General features: G+C 32.9%; 1 protein-coding gene across 1 annotated transcript in view; it reads right to left on the bottom strand.

Annotated features, from left to right (window-relative positions):
- Nucleotides 1–24,980, bottom strand: part of Cdh9 (cadherin 9) — a 98,655-nt gene that overhangs the window by 28,921 nt on the left and 44,754 nt on the right. The window contains exon 3 of the mRNA XM_005356650.3: nucleotides 1,118–1,412. Coding sequence (XP_005356707.1) covers nucleotides 1,118–1,412 — 295 coding nt within the window. The remainder of the gene's footprint in view (nucleotides 1–1,117; nucleotides 1,413–24,980) is intronic.

Raw genomic sequence — 24,980 nt, 5'->3', positions numbered from 1 at the left:
AATAAAAAAGAAGTAATGCTACAAGAATTTAAAGTACACAAAATTATATATAGTTCTGATCAAATTTTCTAGTTATCAATATTGAATAAAATCCATGTACTCATACATTATGTAAGTGCCTTATGATTCAAAAGACTCCTGTCTTTCTATATAAATCTCTTTAACATTATAAGAATGCAAAGTAGGAGAGATGTTAGAATATCAGTTTCTTCAAATAGGTGAGCTACACAAGATCAAACTTCATCCCAAACTCTTGATTCCTCTGCAAACATTAACTATCTCATTAAAAAGCACACAGGCTACACTCTCAGTAAAGAGGTAAACAAGATTTATTTTTGTTAATGGGTGTTTTATTACAATATTATATAAGTAGAGAAAATACTCAAATGATTAATGCTAAATATAAAAATATTTCTTAGATATTTAATCAGTATTATTTCAGCAATATTTCAAGACAATATTCATCTCTTTTTATATAATGTAGCTATTATACATTGATAGAATTAAATGTATTGACACACATAAGAGTAGGAATTTGATATACTAATGAGTGGTGTTTAAAATTGGGACAATCGTAGAACTGTGGGAATTACTGTCTCCGATTGGCTTTTAAAGGCAAACAGATGAAAATACACACAGACAGCAAACATCTGTGACTCTTAACATGTTTCTACAGGTTATTTGATCTTCATTCAGTTGTTAAATTCTTCTGAATTCTGAATTCCTAATTAGCAGATGGATCGCAAATTTCTATTTCTCATATTTATAGAATGAGGCTACTTTGGTGATTCACTGAGACAGTTACGTGGAAGCAGTTTGTCAAATGCAACCGTTCTCAAAGAACTGGTGACACAGATAATCGTCCCCCTTCAGGCAGCAATGCATTCTGCAGGACAGCTAGTCAAAACAACAGAGCAGGTGTTGATTCCTGTGGACTCAAACATCTGCCCTCAGTAAATTATAATCAAAGGAGACATTGCTATATTAACAATTGGAAAGGAGTTGCTTGACTAAGTTTCAAGATATAGCTCTAATTTCGAAAGGACACAATAGCCACGTGTCTGTAAATTTCGTATTAAAATTGTACGACAGCAAACATGGGTTAGTAGATACCTACCTACACCAGACATCTCAGGAACAGTGGCAGTGTACAAATCTTTTGTGAATTTTGGCTCATTGTCATTGATATCATGGATTTTAATGATAAATTCAGATTCCGGCTCCACTTGCCGCCCAGTCTTTCTGTCTATAGCCTTGGCACGAAGAATGTACAGGGATTTTTCTTCTCTGTCTAACTTCTTTGCAGCATGAATGTCTCCTGTATTTTCATCTATAACAAACAGATTGCCAGCCCCATCGCCTGTCAAGATGTATTTTAAATTTCCATCTCCTTTATCTTGGTCAGTGTGAAGCTTCAAAGAGTAGAAAAGAAAAATTCCATAAATATATGGGTGGACATTACAGTGAAAACAATGTGATATGCACTAATTTCTCCCCATATCGTAGTCTGTCAGTCGTGATCTGAATAAGTATCTCATATCAACGAGAAAGCAAACATCTCAGATTTTGTTATTCTTAAAATATTACACAATTATAGTCACCATGATTGGATGAACTTCTACTATAAATAGTACTTAAATTCTTTCAAAACATAGTAGTTAAAATATACTTTTGAGAAGAATAGTACCAAAATGTAAACCTCTATTTACTACAAGAGAGAAAAATATATTCTTCTCCATTTTGTACTTGAAATATCAATGTGAGTTACATTTTAAGCAAATGAACTCAAAAATATGCCATGAGGCACTTATAATTTATTCTGATGATTACTGTAGAATTAATTCTTTACTTTTTAGCTAGTGTTATCCTTTGGTGGCATAAACCTGTGTATGTCTCTATGTTTATGGAATTCAGTCAGAAAGATGAACAACTTTAAATGTTCAATCATTTGCAGTATGACTTTTAAAAAGTGCTTTTCCACTATCACGTTCTCATACATGAGAAAAGATCTTCATTTTAAATTGTATAAACTTCAAGCAATACAAAACAAGTAGTGATATCTTTTTGGCTAAGTCATATCTTAAAGAAAAAAAAAAGATTAGTTCTAACTAATGTTTATTGGGTAAAGATAACTTCTTAGTAAAAGCAATCTCATGGATGAAGTTGAAATTCACCTGTAAAACAATGTCTAAATTCACCTCAGATGAATCCAAGATACCACAATAATGTTGATAGATTAAAAATAGCAATTATGAATATATAGACAATCAACTTCTGAGGATTTAAAATAAATGGACTAAATAATAACACCCTTTCTGAATTGAATGAAACCTTAGTTTAGGCAACAATTTTGGCTAATATGTTAAATAGAAATAATTTTATCTTTCTATATTGGTAGAACATCATGATTTAACAAGTTTTTGGTGTTGAATGATTAAATAAAATATTTTATGAATTGATCCATCAAAATTTATTTTTCTGCAGTGAAAAAATAGAGAAGAGAGTGGATGTGAGATTATATGATATTGGCCCCAGGGTACAATTTCAGTTTGGCAGAGTCATAAGCAGTAATATGCTACATATAATGAGAACAATAAATCTAAATATGGTTTGTTTAAATTGCAAAGGATCACATTTCAAATATAATGGGAGTCTGAACTGGCCCCACCCCTCTATTTTATTTTCCCACATGGACCTTAGTCATTTGTATTTTTGAGGGAAATGTATTTCACCTCCATTTCTAATACTTCAAAATGAATTGTCATATAAAGCACTTCAGTCCTTAATCAAACACTGGTCATATACTAAGAATGAAAAAATATAGAGTCAACAAATGAGTATATTTAAAGGGGTTACACACAGGAGCATCAAAAGATGGTTGCTTAAGAAACACATGTGATTCAAGCACCTACATTACAAAAGCTTATGCCATTATGAGTGACATTTTATCTCTGGAGCTACATGTACACTGCTTCTGTTAATGTAATCTTGGGTAGGAATGTTGTGACTCCTTTTTTTCAGAAGCTTCTCCAACCCTTTAAGTTTCCTTTACCTTTGAGTATTAGGTGCTCTAACCCTTTCTTCGGGAAGGAACATTTCAATGAAGAGGACTCTAAGAAAGACATACATAGATGTAATATACTTGGGAAGGAGATAAAGACAGGTTCTACTGAGTAATTTGGGAGCATGAAGATCATTGGAGAGGGTATAATGGAAGAGGATGGGGGAAGATAAAAATATATAGCTCAATAACAACAATTTTAAAAAAAATATGCAAAGACTTTTATTTATACTTGTGCCAGAGAGAATTCTCAGCACAGCAAGGAATGTCTGGAATCCTTCATTGAATTTCAAACCCCACTCTTAATCACTTTATTCAGGATTGTTTGAGTAACTAAAGTTAAGCATGATCTTAATACTTCATAAGCTGTCAGATTAATTCATAGCTTGTTTATAAGAATGCAATTCGTTTAATTTATTACTATTGGGAATGGTTGTAGATGTTGAATTTTTAATAAAAAATTTTTGGGGAGATTAAAAACTGACACTTAGAGATGGCAACAAATTACTTATTTATTTGATTGTTTGTTTATTTTCTGCCAAATAAGATTCTCCATGTCAACACTCCTCAAAGAGGAGTTTATAGCAAAATATCTCCCCATTCTCTAGCCTCATTAAAAAAATGAGTTCCTTTGTACTCACAGAGCAGGTTGAGGATGGGAGGATGGGAGGAAGTGGGAACAGGGATAGGAATGAAAATTTATAAAAGATAGGTTTTTAAAAATAAGGTAAAAAAGAAGTAAGAAAAATAATAATTAAAAATGTGTGCTGTTTCCACTTCATCCTCCCACCCTCCCATCCTCAACCTGCTCTGTGAGTACACAGGAACTCATTTTTTTTAATGAGGCTAGAGAATGAGGAGATATTTTGCTATAAACTCCTCTTTGAGGAGTGTTGAGATGGAGAATCTTATTTAGCAGAAAATAAACAAACAATCAAATAAATAAGTAATTTGTTTGTAGAACCTTTATCTGGTGATGGATGGAGATAGAGACAGAGACCCACACTGGAACACTGGACTGAGCTCCCAAAGTCCCATGAGGAGCGGAAGGAGGGAGAACGTGAGCAAGGAAGTCAGGGTCACGAGGGGTGCACCCACCCACTGAGACAGTGGAGCTGATCTATTGGGAGCTCACCAAGGCCAACTGGATTGGGACTGAAAAAGCACGAAATAAAACCGGACTATCTGAATATGGCAGACAATGAGGGCTACTGAGAAGCCAAGGACAAGGCACTGGGTTTTGATCCTACTTCATGTTCTGGCTTTGTGGGGGCCTAGCCAGTTTGGATGTTCACCTTCCTAGACCAGGATGGAGGGGGGAGGACCTTGGACTTTCCACAGGGCAGGGAACTCTAACTGCTCTTTGGACTGGAGAGGGAGGGGGAGAGGAGTGGGGGGAGGGGGAGAAGGGTGGGAGGAAGGGGAGGGAAATGGGAGGCTGGGAGGAGGCGGAAACTTTTTTTCTTTTTTTCATTAAAAAAAAATTTTAAAAAAATGTGTGCTGTTTGGCTGAAAATGCATATTGTAACTGAAAGTCAAGAGCAAATGTCTCCTGAAGCCTAAGGTGTTTGGTTAATGAGTTTACACATTCCAAGGAATAGCAGTTAGCATACAGCCTTAAGTTAATAATTGGGAAAGTTCAGTTTTTTTCTGACTTAAAAAAATGTGATTAATGATAATTTGTTGATTATATGACTTTTATATCATGCATAATTTAGATAATTATTATGTATGAACAGGGTTTGATATTTACCCATTCCACAGGGGTATTTTGTTATATTTTCTACTCACACATATTTAACAAGGTTTTGAAATCTGCTTGTCCTGTGTGATGGAGAAGACGATGAATTACAGAACGCTGGGAATTAAGTAGTATATCACAGCTACGCTTAAACAAATTACAACGGTGGCAGATTTGTTTCCACTAGCTCCCTTTTAGACAGTCTTCTGAGTCAGCAAACCCAATTCCTATTAGCAGACTGAAATATGAATTCGAGTGAAATAGAGCAGGAACAACCAATAAAATATTTAAAGAGGTGGTGGTGTAAGCAGTCCAAGAAAGCTCTCAACCCAGCTGCTCGATGACATCCAAATTAGCGATGACAAAAGCCAACACAGACTGTAACTTTTTCACTAATCTATCTTTGTGCCTTAACAGGGACCACTGGATTCTAATATACCAGCAGGTATCAAAGGCTTCTCATTTATTTATTTTATTACAGATTACTCAAAAGGCAATTGCTAAGACTAGTAAAATTTCTAATCACCATATAGCATTTCATATATACTGACAGTATAGATTGTGCCTTGACTAATGAAAGGGAAAACCTTGAATGAGGGAAAGCAATACAGGGAGGGTGGCTATGATTTACCATTCTAAAAACCAGTATTCTGGACATCATTATGAGTCTTCTGTCAATCACATATTCATTGGCAGGTTATTTCTTGTTTCAGTTTTCAAAACCTTAAGGTAAACCATTTTATTATTTCTTGCTTTATGATTTTGTGGCACAAACTCATTTTAGCCTGGCTTAGATCCTCAAGGACTTCTTGATCTTTGATGTGAACCCCAGATGGAAAATATGTTAATATTTGGTCATCAAAATAAACATTTGGAGATTTAAGGCTGTGCAATTAAAGAAATGGTAATTTAAGTGGATAAGAGATATTTATGTAATCATGAAAGTGACATTATCACCATGGAAAGAGAAATGTTTGCATGTCTGTACATTCTGGTAGAATATCTTTTCTCTCAGTAAGGTAAATTTCGCATAATAAAAAGAATGTAAAGTATTCTAATTCTGTACTTTTTTACTTTTGTTTTTAATTGTTTTTAATTTAAAGAAAGGTTAGGGCAAGTTGAATGTGTGTGGCAGAGGAAATGATTAGGAGATGAGGGATGTGAAATCATGACTATAATAATAAATTGTGTAGAAAATTTATTTTCAATTAAAAAAATGAAGACCTGTTTATCTCAATATTCATTAACACATCTATAACAGAATTCTTGCACCTAAGGCTCAGGGAATATGGGAACAGAAGGACCAGATAATTGTAAGAACCAGGAGAACAGGAAGCTTGTTTGTGTCTCCTGTAATGGTCAAAATCATTAGCTGCAAATCTTAGTCAAAATGTTTGGTTGAATATGACCTGAAAAAAAAATGTCAGCAATAGATATCTAACATGGACAGGAGAAGGCATAAGAGGCTAGACCCTACATGAAGAAATACAGGCAACTCAGCAATGCTGACGGCAGGAAAAAAAGGGCACGCTAATTTGTTATATATGGAATGGGCAGCAGTGAAACCATATGCATCTAAGTAACAGTATACAGATCATTTTAGATGTTCTTAATTAAAATTGAAAGAGAAAAAGAATACATGAGAATATGTGGAGGGAGAAAAATAGAAGGGTGAAAAGCTAAAATTATAATTTCAAATGTTAAAATCAAATAAAATATCAACTTTGATGTCACACACACTTCTTGAAGGAATCCTATAAATTATGATTAAAAATAGAGATGTTTCATAGCTCAATCATATTTTCTAAAGCAGATAGGAACTGAGAAATGCATTCCATAATTATCTTGATAGTTTCATGGATATTGTGTACTTCTAGCTGTTTTACATTGCTCTCCAGATTGTATGTTAGAAGCCATTCCTTAAAACTAGTCCTAAAGAGTATCTTTGAACCAAATTCTTAAAAAAAATTACTATTACCAATTATCATTGATCTATAATCTTTTATCTTTTCTTAATTAGATATTGTAATGTAGTAGTGCTGTTCTAAATTCTGTCCCTGTCTCCTCTCTCTTTCTATCTCTCTCTCTCCCTCTCTTTCTCTCTCTCTGTCTCTTTCTCTCTCTGTCTCTGTCTCTCTGTTTCTCTCTCTGGGTCTCTCTCATTATGCTTACATATATTCTCATTATGCTTACATATATTCTGAAAATCTAAGAGTTAAGTCTATAAATTTTTTGTTTTAAAGTAAATCTCACTGAATTAAACCTTATTTCTTGAGAAACAAAAACATCACTTAATGAGTAAACAAAGTTGAATTTTGAAAGGTACAAAGTTGCAAAAAAGCTAACATCAATCAAATAAATACATAACTAGGGATATTTCTCATCAAAATATTTGATATTCTATGCAGTATCAACATAACATATAAGCCCTGCTGTGCTTTCTTTACTGCAGTTTCAGTATCTGCAATATTTATTAAAGCTTGTTTTATAAGTCTGCATTTCTTTCATTTTTTATTGCAAACATTAAAGTTTATATTCAGTAATGCATCAAGTACTCTTCATAAGAAAGCTTACCGAGGCAATAATTTGACTTTTATAGTGACATTATATAATTTGAATCAATTATTACATAGTAAATTTGAATATATGACTATTATTAAATTTACTATACTTCAACAATATTTAAAAATCAAATACAACACATGTGGCTTGTTCTCCATTGCATCTATAATATTTTTCTTTGTATCTTATCATTAATACTGTCTTAATTAATGGCCTCTTTTCAATACATACAAGTATAAGTATAGATTTTTTTATGTTTTTCGAAATCTACATGTACAAAATTAAAGCAGACAATAAATTTGAAAGAACACATGGAAAAATACATGGTATTAAATGTAAGGGTAAAGTGATTGACTATATTATAATTTCAAAAGAATTCTTAAATATCATCTGTAATGTTACACACTGTTCTTGAAAAACAATCAGTAATCATTCTTATTCTTATTTTCTAATTTTTAAAACATCTATATCTAATGCAAATGGCTCTAATTATAAGTTGTATATTAAGGTTGGCACAACTTAGCTTCCATCCTACCCCGTCACTGACTTTTGGATATGATATTTCAGTATGTGCCTTACTAACACATATTTGACAAGTCAACTGCTTAAAACTTTGCAATTGCATAACACCATTCCTGTATGAACATATCTGAGACTGGATTATTTGCAAGGGAAGAGGTTTATTTTGCTTAGAATGCTGGCAGCTGAAGTCATAAATAGGACATTGCTAGCTGCAGTAATTATATTATGTTTGATGATGTCACAGCTAGAGTACAAGCCAAAACAAGATATAAAATGAAAAAAAATGAGTAGATAATTCATTAAAGGCCACCATGTGTTTTTATAGAAATCTCATTGCTTAGGAACAGAAGTCACAGAATACTGTTAACTCTGTCTTATTTTAGCACCCTCAATGACCAAATTTCCTTACACTAAGCTTTTGTTAGTTACTGCAGGTTATGAAATATCTTGCTATTACGATATTGACAATCAAGCTCCAAACATGGGAATTACTGGGAGACTAAAGTGGATCATATTCAATCAATAGCAAAGACTGGTCCTCTCAACTATTGTATGTGCCTTCTCTCATCTTTCCTTTATAACACACTCCGTTCATATATGTTCTACTATATTTTGAGAATTTATCATGTCAAAAATATTTGTTTCTGCCATATTCTTTATTCTGTTTGCAATGCCGATAATTCTACTACATTTTGTACTTTCTTATGCAATGATCACATTTGCCCACCTAGATTCGTACAATGGGATTATTACTTAGGACTCATGATTCTCTTTGTTTTCTAGAAATACAGTAACAAAACCCCAATCTTCAATATATAAGGGAATTCTTAAAATCACATTCTTAAAATATGGCCATGGCTTTAGGTTGTCTTAAATAAACATAAAGACATGCACAAACCAAAAGAATGTCCCACTACTTTGATTGTTTTCACGAACTTCTATTCCTCAAGAATGTTGTGTATATTGTGATGTATGTACTTGTGCAGTGTATGAACTTCTATGTATTAGTGTGTGCACATGTTCATGGATACCTGTCAATAGATCTCAGAGGTTGACTTCCGATGTCCAATTCTATCATTCTCTATGTTTACTTTTTACAGCATGGTCTCTCACTGATTCTTATTTGCCTGTCTCCTCACCCTCTCACACCCTTCACTTGCTAATAGGTGGTGGAAATTAGCATTCCTGAATCTGTGTCCATTTATCTCTAAAAGTCCATTCTTTTTGTCCCAATCATTGCCTGCTAATTAATTCCATAGAATTTTTTAAAAAGAAATAACATTCATTTAAATCTCAAAGAGTTACACTGCCTATGAACATGTTCAAATTATATTGATGAAAGATTTTCTGACTGTATATAAATTTTCTTTATTTCTATAAATATGAAAATCCCAAATACTGTATTACATGCTTACTTTTACTTATAAATAATAATATGATTTGACTATAGAGTTTTAACTCAGTTTAGAATATACTAGGACTCTTCCTTGTTGGTGTTTTTTTGTTTTCCCTATCTTGAAACTGGACCATCAGTCTTTGAACTTTTTGCGCTGCCCTTCTGTGGTGACCATAATGAATAAAATCACTCTGTTTGAAAGAAAGCTAAATAAAATTTATAATTATAGTAATTCAGATAAAATTTTATAGTGTCAGATATCTACTGTGTCATGTAAGTCTTCATAAAATACAATCTGCATAATTTATAATGGACTGTTATGGTCTCAACATAATAAGCAATTATCCACTGTAAGTGAAAACAAAACGTCTCTAAACAAACTTCCTCCACTATTCTGATTTAAATGGTTGTCTGGCTCTATGTAAAGTAATTAAACTTACTCTATGAAATACTTCCAATTACTGTGATGTGTTAATCTTTTAGTTTTAAAAATTCACTGAAATTGAAAAATTGTAAGATGCTTTATTTTACCATGTATTGGTCACCTGTTACTTTTTTAAAATATATTTTCACAATCTTACCCTTAATATAACACAAAGCTTTGAATTAATATGTAAATCAGTATGGAGAACAACCTAACTTTTATTAGGTGATTTTTGTTTGACCTGCTCAAAAATTGTTAAATAATAGACACAAGTATCCACATTAATTTTTTATTTTCCTATAAAAACATGTTAGAGAATTAAGATGCTTCTCTCGTTTGAAGATTATTCAATGATTGTACATTAATCAGAATATCACAATAATCTATACATAAGTTTAGGAACTAAGAAAGTTCTGATATATAAAGCCAAATAATATAACATAATCAGCTTTTCACCACTGATGTGAGCATTTATTACAATATAACAAAAAGTTTCAACTAAGCAATTATTCATTTATATGTCAGTATTAAATATTAAGTTTTTCCACATTTCTTTTTTAATTTTATTTTTTTAATTAGATGGTTTCTGATAATTTCTTATATCATTTAGATTCTGAAAAGTATTTTAACAGTGAGTACCTTCACTATTATAAAATACAACAATTTTGTGTTTAGTTGTCAATTTTTTCTCAGTAATCATGATATTTTATGCATAATCAAAGATTTTGTGCAATCGTCTTGAGGTGTTCTATGAACTTTTCTATTTATTAAAGTCTACTAGAAGAATCACTGCACAGAGTAAAATCTATTTTACCTATCACCATGGGTTTCAGATTTCTCTCTTAAAAATTCCATGCCAATTATCAAATTACTCGGGATTGTGAAAAGACTGGCAAAGAACTACAACTCACTATTGTTGTTAATATCATTATTGACAAGGAAACCAAAATATGTTCATCCATTAGTTGCCAAGAATGCAGTGCTTTATTTCCAATACTGAACAACTGATGTGATAAACTGAAGCACAGAGGGAACCTGCACGATGAGAGTTAGTTCAACAGTTTTAACAACAACAGAGAACTTTCCAGTGTCTTTTTTCTGATTTCATTGGCGGGATCTACATTTAAATATACTCTTTAATAGGAAAATTTCAAAATAGTCATTATTTTTTCTCAAAACTGCAAATCAGGAGATATTTCAAGTGCATATAATTTAACATAACATATATATATACATATATATATGGTTTTATAATGAATGAAATACATCTAGAAATTATTGAACAATGATAATTTGTGAAGTGTTAATTTGTTATTTTATTTTCAAAATGCTATTAATTTAAATATCATTCATTTTTAATATAGTCTTGTAAATTATATGGTACTGATTTCAATTTTTTGAATGCTTAACTTCTTCTCTCCACATAAATAATTAAATTATTGGAATACATATTGTTTTATAGTACAAATAACCTTAGTAATTTTATTGACTGTTTGTCTAATACCTATTTGACTTACAATGCATGCTAAACTCACTTTCCTGAATCTGCACATTCATGCACAACATTCGTATTATTCCACCTGACACATACCTTCCAATAGTCTAGAACTGATGTCATCATGTTAGATCTGTATTCTTCCAGTTATGTCCACTTTCCGGGTGCATTCACCCAAGTAGACTGATTATGAAAACATCTAAAGCAGAGAAGTTATTAGCTATCCCTGCGTCCAGTGAATTAGCAGCCACACCTTTCATTTCATTGCTTTAATTAGACTTTGGAACACATACCTAAATTCCACCTAATTAACATGAAAATAATTATAAAATATGATTTCAAAAATTGACCTTGTCCTGTACATCTCTATAAAAGTATATGATTTATTTTTTTCTCTCATAACTTACATGCCCGACAGTGATTGAAATGTCTGCAAAAGAATACATTAAGAATGGCTGTCGATACTCACATAGAATTCACACTGAATGCCCACAGAAATTTTCATTTCCTCTAACTTTTGTGAGCCAAGGAAGGGGAAAGAATGCTAGCAACAAAAGCATTAGCAAAGCTCCTGACATATTCGAGGCCGCTCTTATCACAATTCACACATTTCTGCTTCCTTTCATCCTTCTGAGTTCATAAATGCTAACTCTGCTCCTTTCAACCTTGTTCTGGCCTTACGCAAAGCTAAAATAGGCGCCTCTATTTCCATCCTTGACCAGAAACTCAGAAAAGAATATGTGTTCTCTCTGATTCAAGCATTACTCACTGTGAACATGGTCGAGATGAAGCATACATTACCAGGAGCAAATGACAAGAGAGGAAATTAGGAATCACTCATTGCTCTTATTATATCTCCTAGAATACAGACAAAGGTTGCAGCCTTGAACATATTTCAAGAGGCAATTTTTACACTCTAGAGCATGTTATCTATAACAATGTATCTCCACCCCCACTCTTTCATTCCAACTTTAAAGAAATATATGTTAAATAGAGCTAGTAATATCTGTTGTGTTCTCAATGCATATAATATAAAGCATAGTAGTCGCAGCCAGAGCACAATGTTTATAATGAATTACTGATGTGATATTATGGATGCAGGTAAATCAAACCTTATAAAGAAAGTACATTATTTACAATGGAGTTTATTTCAGGATATTTACATCTAAAGTTTATTTCTTTAAATTGCATATTGTGGTATTGATATGCACAACTCTTTGGTCTTTTTCTTTTGTGTGGTTTGATTGTGTATGTTTTCACTGTGCTATGAGCACTGTAAAAAACAAAACAAAACAAAAACAAAAAACAAACCAAAACAAGAAATCTAGGGAGATAATTTTTTTTCTTTTCATGCCCTGAATATAAGTACCATTAGATATCATTTGATATAAACAAACACACATACACATGTGCGCATTCACTTCTTATACTCTGAGCTGTGCTAAGATAAAAACTAATTCACTATTGTAGTATATGTACAGTGTGAGTACATAGAGAAAGCACCACCATGTGCTCATAGACTGCAACACTGCATTTAGATACTTTTAATATCAACAGTATTTTACGCTTATGAAACAAAATGGAAGACATATATGAACTTTGTATGTGTGAGAATTTAAGGGTAAACATGGTGCCGTATAGTGAAAACCTCTTTATAGTTTGAGAAGAATGAAAGAGATGGGTAACCAAGCAGTTTCCCATCAAAGGTGTTAGAAGGGAACAAAGCTATGATGCCTTCCAAAGAAGAAAGTCATGAGGCAGTAGAGCAGAAAGCCCATCAGAGAAGGTGAGAAGAAAGTCCAGGTCATCTGCAGCTTTTAGGAATCAGACATACAGCTCCAGACATAATGTTTACTTAGAGATACAACGTATGTCAAGCCACACAGAATTTAGGGATATAATAAGGAGGTCAAGATCAACAACACAGGAGAAACAAAAATAGAGAGACATCAATAATTAATTTATTTTCTCTGGAATTGTATTTTTTTATGTTTGAGTGCATTCTTGTGTGTGTGTGTTCACGTGCACATACACACAGGAGATCAGTCTCTGATATTGCTCACTGACTTCTGTCCATGTTGGTGTTTAGGAGAGTTTCTAATGACCCAGAGAAAAGTAATTTAGTTAGGATGGTTGACACACCTATCTATGACTATCTAGTACTACATGCAAATTCAATTGCAGCTGCCTCTTTAATAATGTTTCTTGGGGATAATGTTCTTTCTAAAGGAAATCTCATTATCAACAATGTTGTCTTAGCCATATTTCTATACAGTATTTTATTGTGTGATGTTCAGTAACCATTTAAGATGACAGCAAAATAATGCTTCTCTGGACTCAGAAGATAATGCTAAACATTAAAGAAAAGTATCCTGCTCTTCCACTTTATTTGAAGAAGGGGACCACAGTTACTAAATGCAGTTGCAGTGAGACTCTTAATTTTAAGATGCATCCCTGGACAATGGTATCAGCTAAATCAGATCTTTGTCTAATTTTAAGGTAATAACTGAACCCTAATTATTAATGGGCTTTTAAAATTTATTGCTAAGGCTTTGAAATGCATTTCCTTTCAGTTTTCAGGAGTTTTAAAATAATTGTCAAATGTTCTTGGCCTCGGGACTTCAATTATAGATACAATTGGAATACCTGATCTAAAAAACAGTTTAATCATGTAAATATATTGAAAGTACTTGAGTTCAAAGTACCATCATTTTCTTTAGTGATTTGCCTTTTTTATGCTCCCATACTCAGTTATATTTTCTTTTACACACTATTATATAAAGTATTCTTCATTAGAAGAATAAGCCATATTAATAACTAATACAGAGTTGGCATTATGAATTTAATCACAAGCATTTACTTATATAATGTTGTCCATTAATACTACCCCTTCCAGTTGTAAAGCTTTCAAATTATTTCAACCAGAAAGAACACTACTCCTCAAGTTTCTATGAGAGCATGTGTTAACAACTATTTCTTAGAATGGATTCTTTCCTTTTGTGCTGATCCTTAGTTTTTGGCTTTAATATGTGAGTGGATGTGAGGGTTTTAAACAGTGTTTCCAATAAATTTTTGCCTGTTTAAACAAAGCTAAAATACCAGAAATCAGAATGCAGTATTGGAGTTAACATGCTTCAGGTTTTGTTTCTTTGTAATTTGGAGACCAGTTTTCATAGCAAAAGTTACTCTAGTGCTAACTATGTAACCATGCCTGAAAGGGACTGTGCAAGATTTATGTTTCTTCATCCTGAATGCTGGAGTTACATGGTTGTGCCTCCAAGTGCTGTGATTCCTTTGTTTGCTTTAGTTTTTTTCTTCCTTCCTTTCTTCCTTCCTTCCTTCCTTCCTTCCTTCCTTCCTTCCTTCCTTCCTTCCTTCCTTTCTTCCTTTCTTCCTTTCTTCCTTTTTTGTTTGTTCCATTTTTAAGTTTAGTTCAGGCAGTGGTAAACTCATTATCCTCCTACCTCAACCTCTTCCCCTGGTTTAATCTGAGGCACAATACGTTGTGATGACATTACGCTGAATATCTTACACAGTACTTTTCAAAACATTTTCTCTGTCATTCTCTCTGTCACCTTGATAAGATCATAACTGAATGTGAAGAAAGTTCCATCTTTAGTGGAACCCAGTGATGAGTTTCTACTTTGGGAAATAAGCAAGACTTGATCACATTTTATGTTCCCACTTTTCCTCCTATATTGCAAAGATGCAAGAAATCATCTTACCCTTTAGGAGGATGTCTGCCTCTTCATTTTCGACAGTGATTGACTTTACTCATATAACTACTGACTATTGAAACCACTTTAATTCTTTTGTGTCACAAGTGATCTGCAGTTTTATTTTTTCCTCGTGTAGGAGGGAGTATTTCACAAAGAGCAAGCATAGATGAAGCGAGTACAGATGGTACATAGACGTTTACTCTATGTAAAAATGAAAAGGATGCTCAGCGCATTTCTACTAGTGACTGAACCTACAGTGCAACACTGTGGGAAAGCACATGAGCAGCAAGACACTGTAAGACCTGTGAACATTTGCAAGCACCCTAAATCATTGCTTGTAAAATGAAGCATTTTGCACCCTTTCTCTGATGTTCTCTGCTTGCAAATGTAAATGAACGCCTTATTAAATGGGATACAAAATTAGCTTTACAGCTGGAAGGGATAGTATTAATGGACAACATTATATAAGTAAATGCTTGTGATTAAATTCATAATACCAACTCTGTATTATTTATTAAATGTATTATTTATATATTTGTATTATTTGTATAATTTAAATAAGTATTAATAAAATATTTGCTTATTTCAAAAAATTGATGCTAGGAAAAAAACCAAATTCCCTTGGAACACAGGTAGATATAAAGAAAAATTAAATCCACATATATTTATTTTGTCTATTCCATACCTATTTCTCATATAATGTGAGGAATATCATATAATAATGAAAATGTTGTCCTCGAACATTTGCTTGTTTTAAACATTAATCCTAAATTATGGAGATTATGATTAGCAAGCAATCTGAAAAGGAAATCTACAGGAGAGGTTTCAAACTTATGCTGTATTATTCTTAGTGTTCTTTACAAAAGATGTGAAGAATTAAAAATAGCAGATATAAATTCATTTTTAATATATAAAGTAATTTACATGAAATATTCAACAAAATTATACCTAAGTGATGATGCTAATTGCATTCTAGCTATGTTGACCTCTACTTATAATGTTGATATCAAAAAGGAAAATTTTCTATAAAAATATGAGAATTATTATATGTATTCTCTGAAGCATATTTATATCACTAATTCCACTCCATAAAACATAATTTTAAGAATTCACAGGGTAATTCAATGCTCATTTGCAGTAAAAAATAAATTTCAATAGGAAAAAACTGCATCAGTGATGTTCCACATAATACAAAACTCTTCTGCTCCAGTGGCAATATGCTATTAACAGGTTATTGGGTTCCAAGTAGAATGAACACAAAACCAATGTGCATATCAAGGTCAGATTGTTCAAAAGAATATTTTTGGACAGTACTTATGAGCAGCTATAGAACTATGGACAGCAACAATAAGCATCAGATTAACTTATTATTATTAGCATAGAGTCAATAGTAATATGCAGAGGTAATTAAAAACTCTAATGAGAAAAGAAAACTATCACATCAAGGTATGTTGAACTATTACTTAAATTGAAAGTGAAATAAAAGTGTTTTCAGATAATCAAAACCAAATAAACATCATGAGTGTATGGATAAAATTATATCAAGTATATGCCAAAGATTTATAGACTTCAAAAAAAGCATAAATCAATAAAACATATTAATATTTAAAAATATAACACTGGATAAGCTGCAAATTTAAAACATTGTATCAACATTTCAGACATAAGTAAACTGAAATCCTGAATGCTAAATTATAACAAAGATAAATCATACAAGAATCATTTTCAGACATATGTATGTAAATTAGAATGAGACAAAGTGACTCACGTAGTAAGATATTTCTAGATGAACTATGTTTGATACTAGGCCTGCTCTGGTCGAAATGGCAATAATCAGTTTGCTAAAGAGTATGTGATGTGGAAATAATAATCTTGAGGTAGTATATATTTCAACTTTGGAGAGAGTACATAGACAGCTACTTAATATGTGCATACATTGGATTCACAAACTTTCATAGAAATTATGTTAACTATTATTTAATTAATGATAAAGACTTTTTAAACACAACAGCAAACAGAGATGTAAATTCCAAATAGCTAAAAAAAGGATAAATAAGTAAATGATTCTTACAAATATCTTATTTCCATTAAACAAATAGAATCAAATTGTATATCCAGAAAGTATAACCATAGAATTTTGAACTACTATAACATACATTTTCTGAGATGGCAGAACATTATGTACTACCCGACAAGTATGGCACACAAATTATTTTCAGGTATATATGAAAAATATACTGAAATAAATTTTGACATGATACTACTAGTACTGCATTGTTGTTATAGGATAAAACCAATGAAATCAAAGTCCTGTAAGAATAATTTTTAAAGAAAAGAATGTGTTGTAAACTATAAAGCTGTCTCATCTGTGTTCAGAATAGCATTATTTGTAATAGTCAGAACCTGGAAACAACCTTGATGCCCCTCAGCCAAAGAAAGGAAAAAAAAAACATGGTACATTTGCAAAATGGAAATGTACATTTAAAAATGTACATTTGTACATTTGCAGTAAAAATAATGACATCTTGAAATTTTTAGGCAAGTGGATAGAAGTAGAAAAAAAAACATCCTGAATTAGGCACCCAGACCCAGTATGACAAACACAGTATGTACACACTCAAAAGTGGATATTATATATAAAGTGAGGGATAACCAGACTATAGTCCATGGCCCCAGAGAAGCTAGGTAACAAAGAGAATTCTCAGAGAGACACACATGGTTCCCCTGGGAAAAGAATTAGAAAAGATCTGAGAAAATTGAAAAGGGGAGTGAAAGAGGAGGGTGGAAGGGAAGGTTGAGGAGGAAAGAAAAGGGGGAAGAGAACATGGGGGAACAGGTTGGCCAAAATGGGTGTGGTACAGTAAGGGAGAGCAAGAAAAGAGATATCTTGATTGAAGGCACCATTATGGGTCTAGCAAGAAATCTGACACTAGGGAAATACCCAGGATTTCACAAGGATGACTCCAGCTGAGACCCTAAGCAATAGTGGGGAAGGTGCTTGTACTGACCTTGCTCTGTAATCATATTGATGACTATGTTAATTGTCATCATAGAAACCTCATCGAGCAACTGAAGGAAGCAGATACAGAGATCCACACCTAGCACTGTGCCAAGCTCCCAGAGTTCAGATGAATAGAGGAAAGAGGAATAATATCATCAAAGGGATCATGGCCATAATGGGGCTACATACCCACAGAAACAGCTGTCCTGAGCTAGTGAGAACTCACTGAATACTGACTGACATCAGGGGAATCTTCATAAAATAAACTAGGCCCTATGAATGTGAGTGACATTGTGTGGCTGGGGTAGTCTGTGGGACTACTGGCAATAGGACAAGGATTTATCTCTAGTGTTTGAACTGGTTTTGGTGGAGGTCATTCTCTTTGGAGGGACACCTTTCTCAGTGTTGATATGGGGGGAGGCTTGGTCCTGCCTCATAGTGATATAGTGATGTATCAGACTTTGTTGACTCCCCATGGGAAGCCTTAACCTCTCTGAGGGGTGGATGGGGGTGGGTGGATGGAAGGTGGGGAGTAGAAGTGGAGGGAGCTTGAACTGGGATTAGTATGTAAAATGAGAAAAGATTATTTTAAAAAATATTGAGCTAGCATTTTCTCTACTAAGGAAAAGAAAGCATTTCTCATCTTTTGCTAACTTGGTCAACTATTATTCATTCACTAATTTATTCATTATTAATTAATTCATTCATTCTTAAATATGCATCTGTGTCTCTACTTTTAATAAGAAGAAATATTTCTCTGAGTGAAAATTTATTATAATCACATTCTCATAAATGTTAGCTGTGAACTTAATTTAGCATTCAGTACATGTATCTCACTATGTACTTAGCTATTGTGTATCTACTCTGACTTCAGTTACCTCATGAGCTCAATGTAAAGCACGGTGAGAGTTTTTGTAACCTTTTCCTAGCTTCGTTTCCATGGACACCAACACAGCAAACCTGTGATACTTAATACAGGTCAATACGTTTTCCTCTGTGCAGATTACAAAATATTTGCACATGAGAAAATCAAATATTTGTGGCTGTCTCCAGTAAATACCTTTGTTCCAGAAAATACAGAAAGTGCCATCATTCTTAAACAAACAGACATACATCATTCATTTATAAAACAGCACTAATGTTTCATCGGGCAATGCAGGGCTAATTAAACTCCCAGTTTCTTATGTCTCCTTCACCCAGAAATAGCATTTTGGCAGGTAGCTGTCAGAGCCTGGAAGTGAAAATACCATTGAGCTTATTGTAGTCACAAATATCATTTAGGATACAGATGACTTCATCTATTCTCTCCTTTTGCCAAGAGTTAACAATGTTCTGCTAACTGTGTTCAAAGGAATTTTTAGCATTCATTGAATAAGATGCTATGAAGTACAAAAATTCATACCAAAACTTAGTAACAAAATTATAAATAGATATCTACCATATCTAACCATTTCCTACATGGGTAAAAGATTGGTTTATTTTGTAGAAGTTACACACATAGAATCTAGAAACTCTTGTTGTTTAACATTGAGAATTCTCCCTAGCATAAAAATAATATTTGCTATTATTAAACTCTGCATACCAAATGTAAAGTTTCATTACAGAAATGTGTGTGAGAACAGCAAAGAAGGACTATATAATATTTTATGTGATATGTCATGATCAATCTTAAATTTTAATTTTATAAAGCATTAAAATTATAGCATTAATTGATAAAGACTAGATTTAAAAAATTGCTTGAATTTCTGTCAAGTGTGGTGACATAACATTAATCCCAGGACTCAGGGAGAGGAGGAAGGATCTGTAAGCTAGAGGCCAGCTTTCCTACAGCATAAAGTTCGGCTTCTAAAGTAGCCAGGACTACATAATAAGACGATGTCTCAAAAACACAACCAACAAGTAGAAAATCAACAGTGTTAAATAAATAATGTATATACTAATAAAGCAAATATTTGAATTCCCTAACCTTTTTTGTTGTATGATTATACAATACAATTTGAGCTTAGCATTATTTGGAAAATTTCCTAAGCCTTGTTTCCTATAAGAAAATGTCATGTTGTATCATGACTATAACAATGGGGAATGTTGTCCTGTGTCAAACCAGATGTTATTTTCATCCCTCTTTTTGTATATAACTAAATCTAGAGACATAGCTATTTCTGCTGTTTAACTTCTTGTCTTTTTCCTACTTATCCCTTCTTTCATTATCTTTTAACATTTTTAACCATATTGCTAAAGCAATATGTGTAGGATTTATCACCTGCATTCTTTGAAGCAGACGAAGAGAATGTTGGCAAAATATAAATAGTTTAAAAGTCCTAAAGCCAATAGAAGCAGAAGTGTTACTAAAAATTATGTTGAAAATACTGACAGTCTTTTATAACACACTTAATAGTTAAAGCTGTTTTCAGTTACATGTACAACAACAAAAAATTAAAGTTCTTCTATAGGGGTCAAGGACCTAACAAGACCACTCACAGAACAACTAACTTGGGCTCATAGGGGCTCACAGAGATTGAACTGACATCCAGGAAGTCTGCACGGGACAGACTTAGGACTCTTCATATATGTTCTAGTTCTGTAACTTGGCCCTCTTGTCGAGCTGCTCCTATCAGTGGGAGCAAGAGTTGTGTCTGACTCTGTTGCCTGCTGTTAGGAACTTTACCTCCTTCCAGGTTGCCTTGACCAGGGTTACTAGGAAAAGATGTGACTGGTATCACTTCAACCTGATATAGCATGACTGGTTCATATCTCTTGGAGGCCTGCCCTTTCCTGAAGAGAAGCAGTAGAGGAGGTGGTAGATGGGACGAAGGAGAGAGGAAGTGATGGCAGGGACTGGGAAGAGAAAGAAAGGGGAAACTGCCATCTGAATGTTAAATAAAGAAATTAATTAATAAACATGCAAATAAACTTCCTTAAAATTAAACTTAAGGATATATAACAATAGCTGCAAATCTTAATTCAGTATTATTTGATGCATAATTTACTTATAAATAAGTATTAATTTATTATTTTTTCATTTAAGATATGGAGATTGCATTGGAAAGGAAGTAAGTCTAATTCCATGCTATGAGGCATTGTACAACAGAAGTAGTAAAGATGAATGTTCAGTAACAGTGTTGGTAGTTCATGATAGAAGATGGAGCTTTATTTTGAAGGTGATTTTTTTATGCTGTGGTGTAAAACTAGCCTGGGTAAGCTGTCGTGAGTAATTGGTCATAATATTTAATATTTTTCGTATGTGTTCTGAGTTTTAAATGACTGGGTTATGAAGAAAATTCTGGAATAAATGCATTCATAAATCAGAGTATATATGAACAAAATAATGACAATTTAAAACATTTATAAAGCTATTTTATTTGGATTCTGAAAATCACTGTAACTTACAGTGACTGCACCAGGTAAACTTCAGTAAATTTCGGAGTCCATTTCTCTTTCTAATCTCACTTTTCCTTGTTATTTATATTACAAATTATATATCAAATTTCTATAAGCAGAAAGTGAGCTATTGCCCATTACACTATATATTCTTCAGCACACAAATGAGCTTCTGTAAATATGCAGAGGATAAATTTCCATAGTTGAAAATAAATATAAACAAAATTCTCATCAATTTTATATCTGCAACTGTATCCCCTCTGTTATCCAAAACGTTGCTGTAACCAATCAGAAAGTGCACAGTGAAGGTCAAATATTGCTTATGAATACTGTGACTATACTCATGATGATATGAGTAATAGGGTACACAAATAGGTGTGAAAATTATAAAAATTCAACAGCTAAGTCTAGAACAAAGATCTTCTCAAAGTTTGAATAGCGATAACATAGAGGAACTGAGTTAACAATCTCTTCTGACATTTTTCCTTCCTAGAAGAGGACGAAGGTGCCATGTATGAAAACAAATAAATAGAAAATATAAACAAAACAAAAGAAGACAGAAATTTTCAGAAGTGTTTGAGAGGTACAAGATTTGAAAGGCTCTTTCCCAAGAGTTGAGTGAGTCATTCTCTCTCTCTCTCTCTCTCTCTCTCTCTCTCTCTCTCTCTTTCAGTTTTGACTTCTTCGACAAATTGTCATTAATATGTCTGTCTACCCATACAAGTTTTACTAGTTTTTCCTGGTCATATTATCAAGTAAGAAAATATTCCAACAGTTTTAGAATTAACCAAATTTAACAACAATATAATTTAAAATGGAAGAAATGTCAGAATTAGAAATGTCATATGAGTCGTTAATCTTGCAGTTATTTAAGAACATAGGATTCAATCCCAGAAAGCACATAGTTAATTGTGTGGATATGCATTGTACTAATTATTGTTGTTCTTATTTGGTTCACCATAAAACCATTTATTCAAAGTCTAATTGAAATCTTAACTTTATTTTGAGGTTCATATGTATTTCTAACTTTATAATTTTATATTATCTGTAAGATAATGTTTTGTTATTTCCTGTAATATCTATTTTGCAAAACTAAGATAAAACTATGAAAATCTCTTTCTCTTAAAACTCACTGGCCCCTTTCCCATTTTAGTGTGTGAGGAAGTTGCCCAGTGATTAATTCACCAGCTTTAATTTACCAATGCAGCGGCTCTGGAAAAAAAAATTGCAGATTTAATTGGGGGAAATGATAGTACTTTAGTCATAAATCTATGTCCATTTTCCATTCAAAGTATAAATTTTTATGGAGTTTAAGCATATAACAATGCTTAAAACTTAGGCTATGATTGGTCTTTGCATATGCTAATAGTTGCTTTTATAAACATCCAGAAAGCAGCTAAATTAATAATAAATAAGATTTGATAAATAAATAATTCTAAAAACTGTTTGAAGGAGCATTTAATATTAAAACATATGAACAATAATTACTCATGCAAGATAAGAGCACTAACAAAGTAAAGAACTCACATATTTTGAGAAGGAAATTAGGTATTTTATATTGTTTTCATATTCCTTGTATTTTCATATTATTTCCAGGAGAAAACTGAAAATTATTGAAAACCAGTTTTGCATTTATAATCTTCCCTGGACAAAAATATGTTTATTATCATCTTCCACATTACCTTTTAGTCTACTGTTTAAGATAAGTAGGCAAAGGGAAAGGAGAGTAGACACAGCTAATGTTTTAAGATGTTCACTGCAACACTTGGAAAAAATGTGTTATTTAGAAATTAATTAATAAACAGTACTTAGGAAACATTTTAATTTAGAGTTAAATCACAAATACAGGCAAAGGGGCTTCAACAGTCATAGGATTATAAGTATCTCCCTTCTCTGTGACCATTTTCCTGCAACTGTGAAACTATCAGGCAGAACCATTTCAGTGGCCTGTGACCCACAGTGAATTCTTTATATATTGACCCCCCACAAAAAAAGAATCACAAAGCAATTTCAAGTCCTTAGACACAAACGTTTGCTTGTTGAACTTGAAATGTCCCAATGATACCTATTAACTAGACTGTGAAAGTGAAGTTAAATGAGGGATATAGAGGGATGCCATATGACTAATCTCAAGAGAAATGGGATGGAAGGAAAGAATCATTAGGTGAACTGCACTGTACAAGAGTGTATGACCTAGGTAGTCATGAAAGAGAGATCGCAAGAAAGAGGAAATAATAGGCTTCAGTTAACAGAGACTGTATTTGAAAAAGTACTTGGCCCACACAAATTGAAACAGAACAAGATTTTGACAATTTCTCAGGATAAATGTCCTTCTGGTTTGAAAGATATGGATATAGTATATTTTTCTATCAGTTATATATTTTATATTCTTTTCTGCCTATTCTAATGTATATTCTGTTTTCAGCGAACCCATTCTCAGTCTCTCAATTTTAATACTTATAGGTCAAGAATAAAGAAAAATAAATATATGGCAAGTGGTTGATTGTCAGAACGTAAAATCATTCATGATGTTACCTCAGGGTCTCATCACACCTGAGAACTGTGCTTATGTTATGAACAATAAGAGGGATCAGGAGAATGCTATAAGGATAAGAAGAAGTTGGCTATGAAAATAAGCAGTAATAAATGTAAAAAGTTGTCATTATATATAAAAATTATAGGAGGTCGTGAACTAAAACAAAGAAAGTGTTAAACAGGGAAAGAAGAAGCAGACAATGAGACAAACTGAAATCTAGGACCCCGAGAGTGAGTTGTATTATCACTCTATTTCCTTTCCTGAAGGCAGGTGGGAAACTGTCAAGGAGGCTGAAATGGACATTACAGTGTACCATCCTAAAGGTAGTATCTTCTCTTTCTTCAGGTTTTTGCTCCATTGTTTACTAGATGGCAGTCAAGCAGGAACCCAGCTCGCTGGATTTAAGAAGCAGAATGTTAAGAAGTTATCTCTCATACAAGTCATTCTATTATAAACTGCATGAACTAGTTACTAAGAAACATTGATAAATTTTATTATATATAATTGCTACATTTTATTTTTAGTCATATGGAACATGAAGCATTCATTCACGATTTATAAATAATAATCTAAGACAGTCATTTGTTTAGCAGATGAAAATCTTTTATATGCAAATAAAAATTTATAAACCTATATATATATATTTATATACACTTATTTTACATCCTGGCAGCAGTTTCCTGTCTCTCCTCACCCCAGGATTCCACCCTACTCCCCCTCTGTTCCAACCCCTCAATCCACTCCTCCTTCATTTCTGTTCAGGAATGAGCAAGTCTCTCATGAGTCTCAACAAAACATGACATATGAAGTTGAAGTAAGACTAAGCACTCAAACCTCCCCCGTTCCCCTATGTATAAGGCTGGTCCAGGCAACCCAGTAAGAGGAGCAGGGTCCCAAAAGCCAGTTTATTCATGATTTTTAAATGTCAATGTTAGTGTTGGTTATATGCATACTAAATAGAATAATATCTAGCTAATAAATAATGAGTCATAACCACAAGTCATGACTATTTTGCTTGTTGCTGCTTATTCCTTCCCTTTCCGTTTTCTTTCCTTGCCTTGCCTTTCCTTGCCTTGCCTTGCCTTGCCTTGCCTTGCCTTTCCATTTCTTTCCTTTCCTTCCCCTCCATTTTCTTTTCTTCTCCT

The sequence above is a fragment of the Microtus ochrogaster genome, chromosome 19 (assembly GCF_000317375.1).
Source record: "Microtus ochrogaster isolate Prairie Vole_2 chromosome 19, MicOch1.0, whole genome shotgun sequence".
NCBI lineage: Eukaryota > Metazoa > Chordata > Mammalia > Rodentia > Cricetidae > Microtus > Microtus ochrogaster.
Note: the sequence above shows the minus strand (reverse complement) of the source record. Positions and strands in the feature narration are given on the sequence as shown.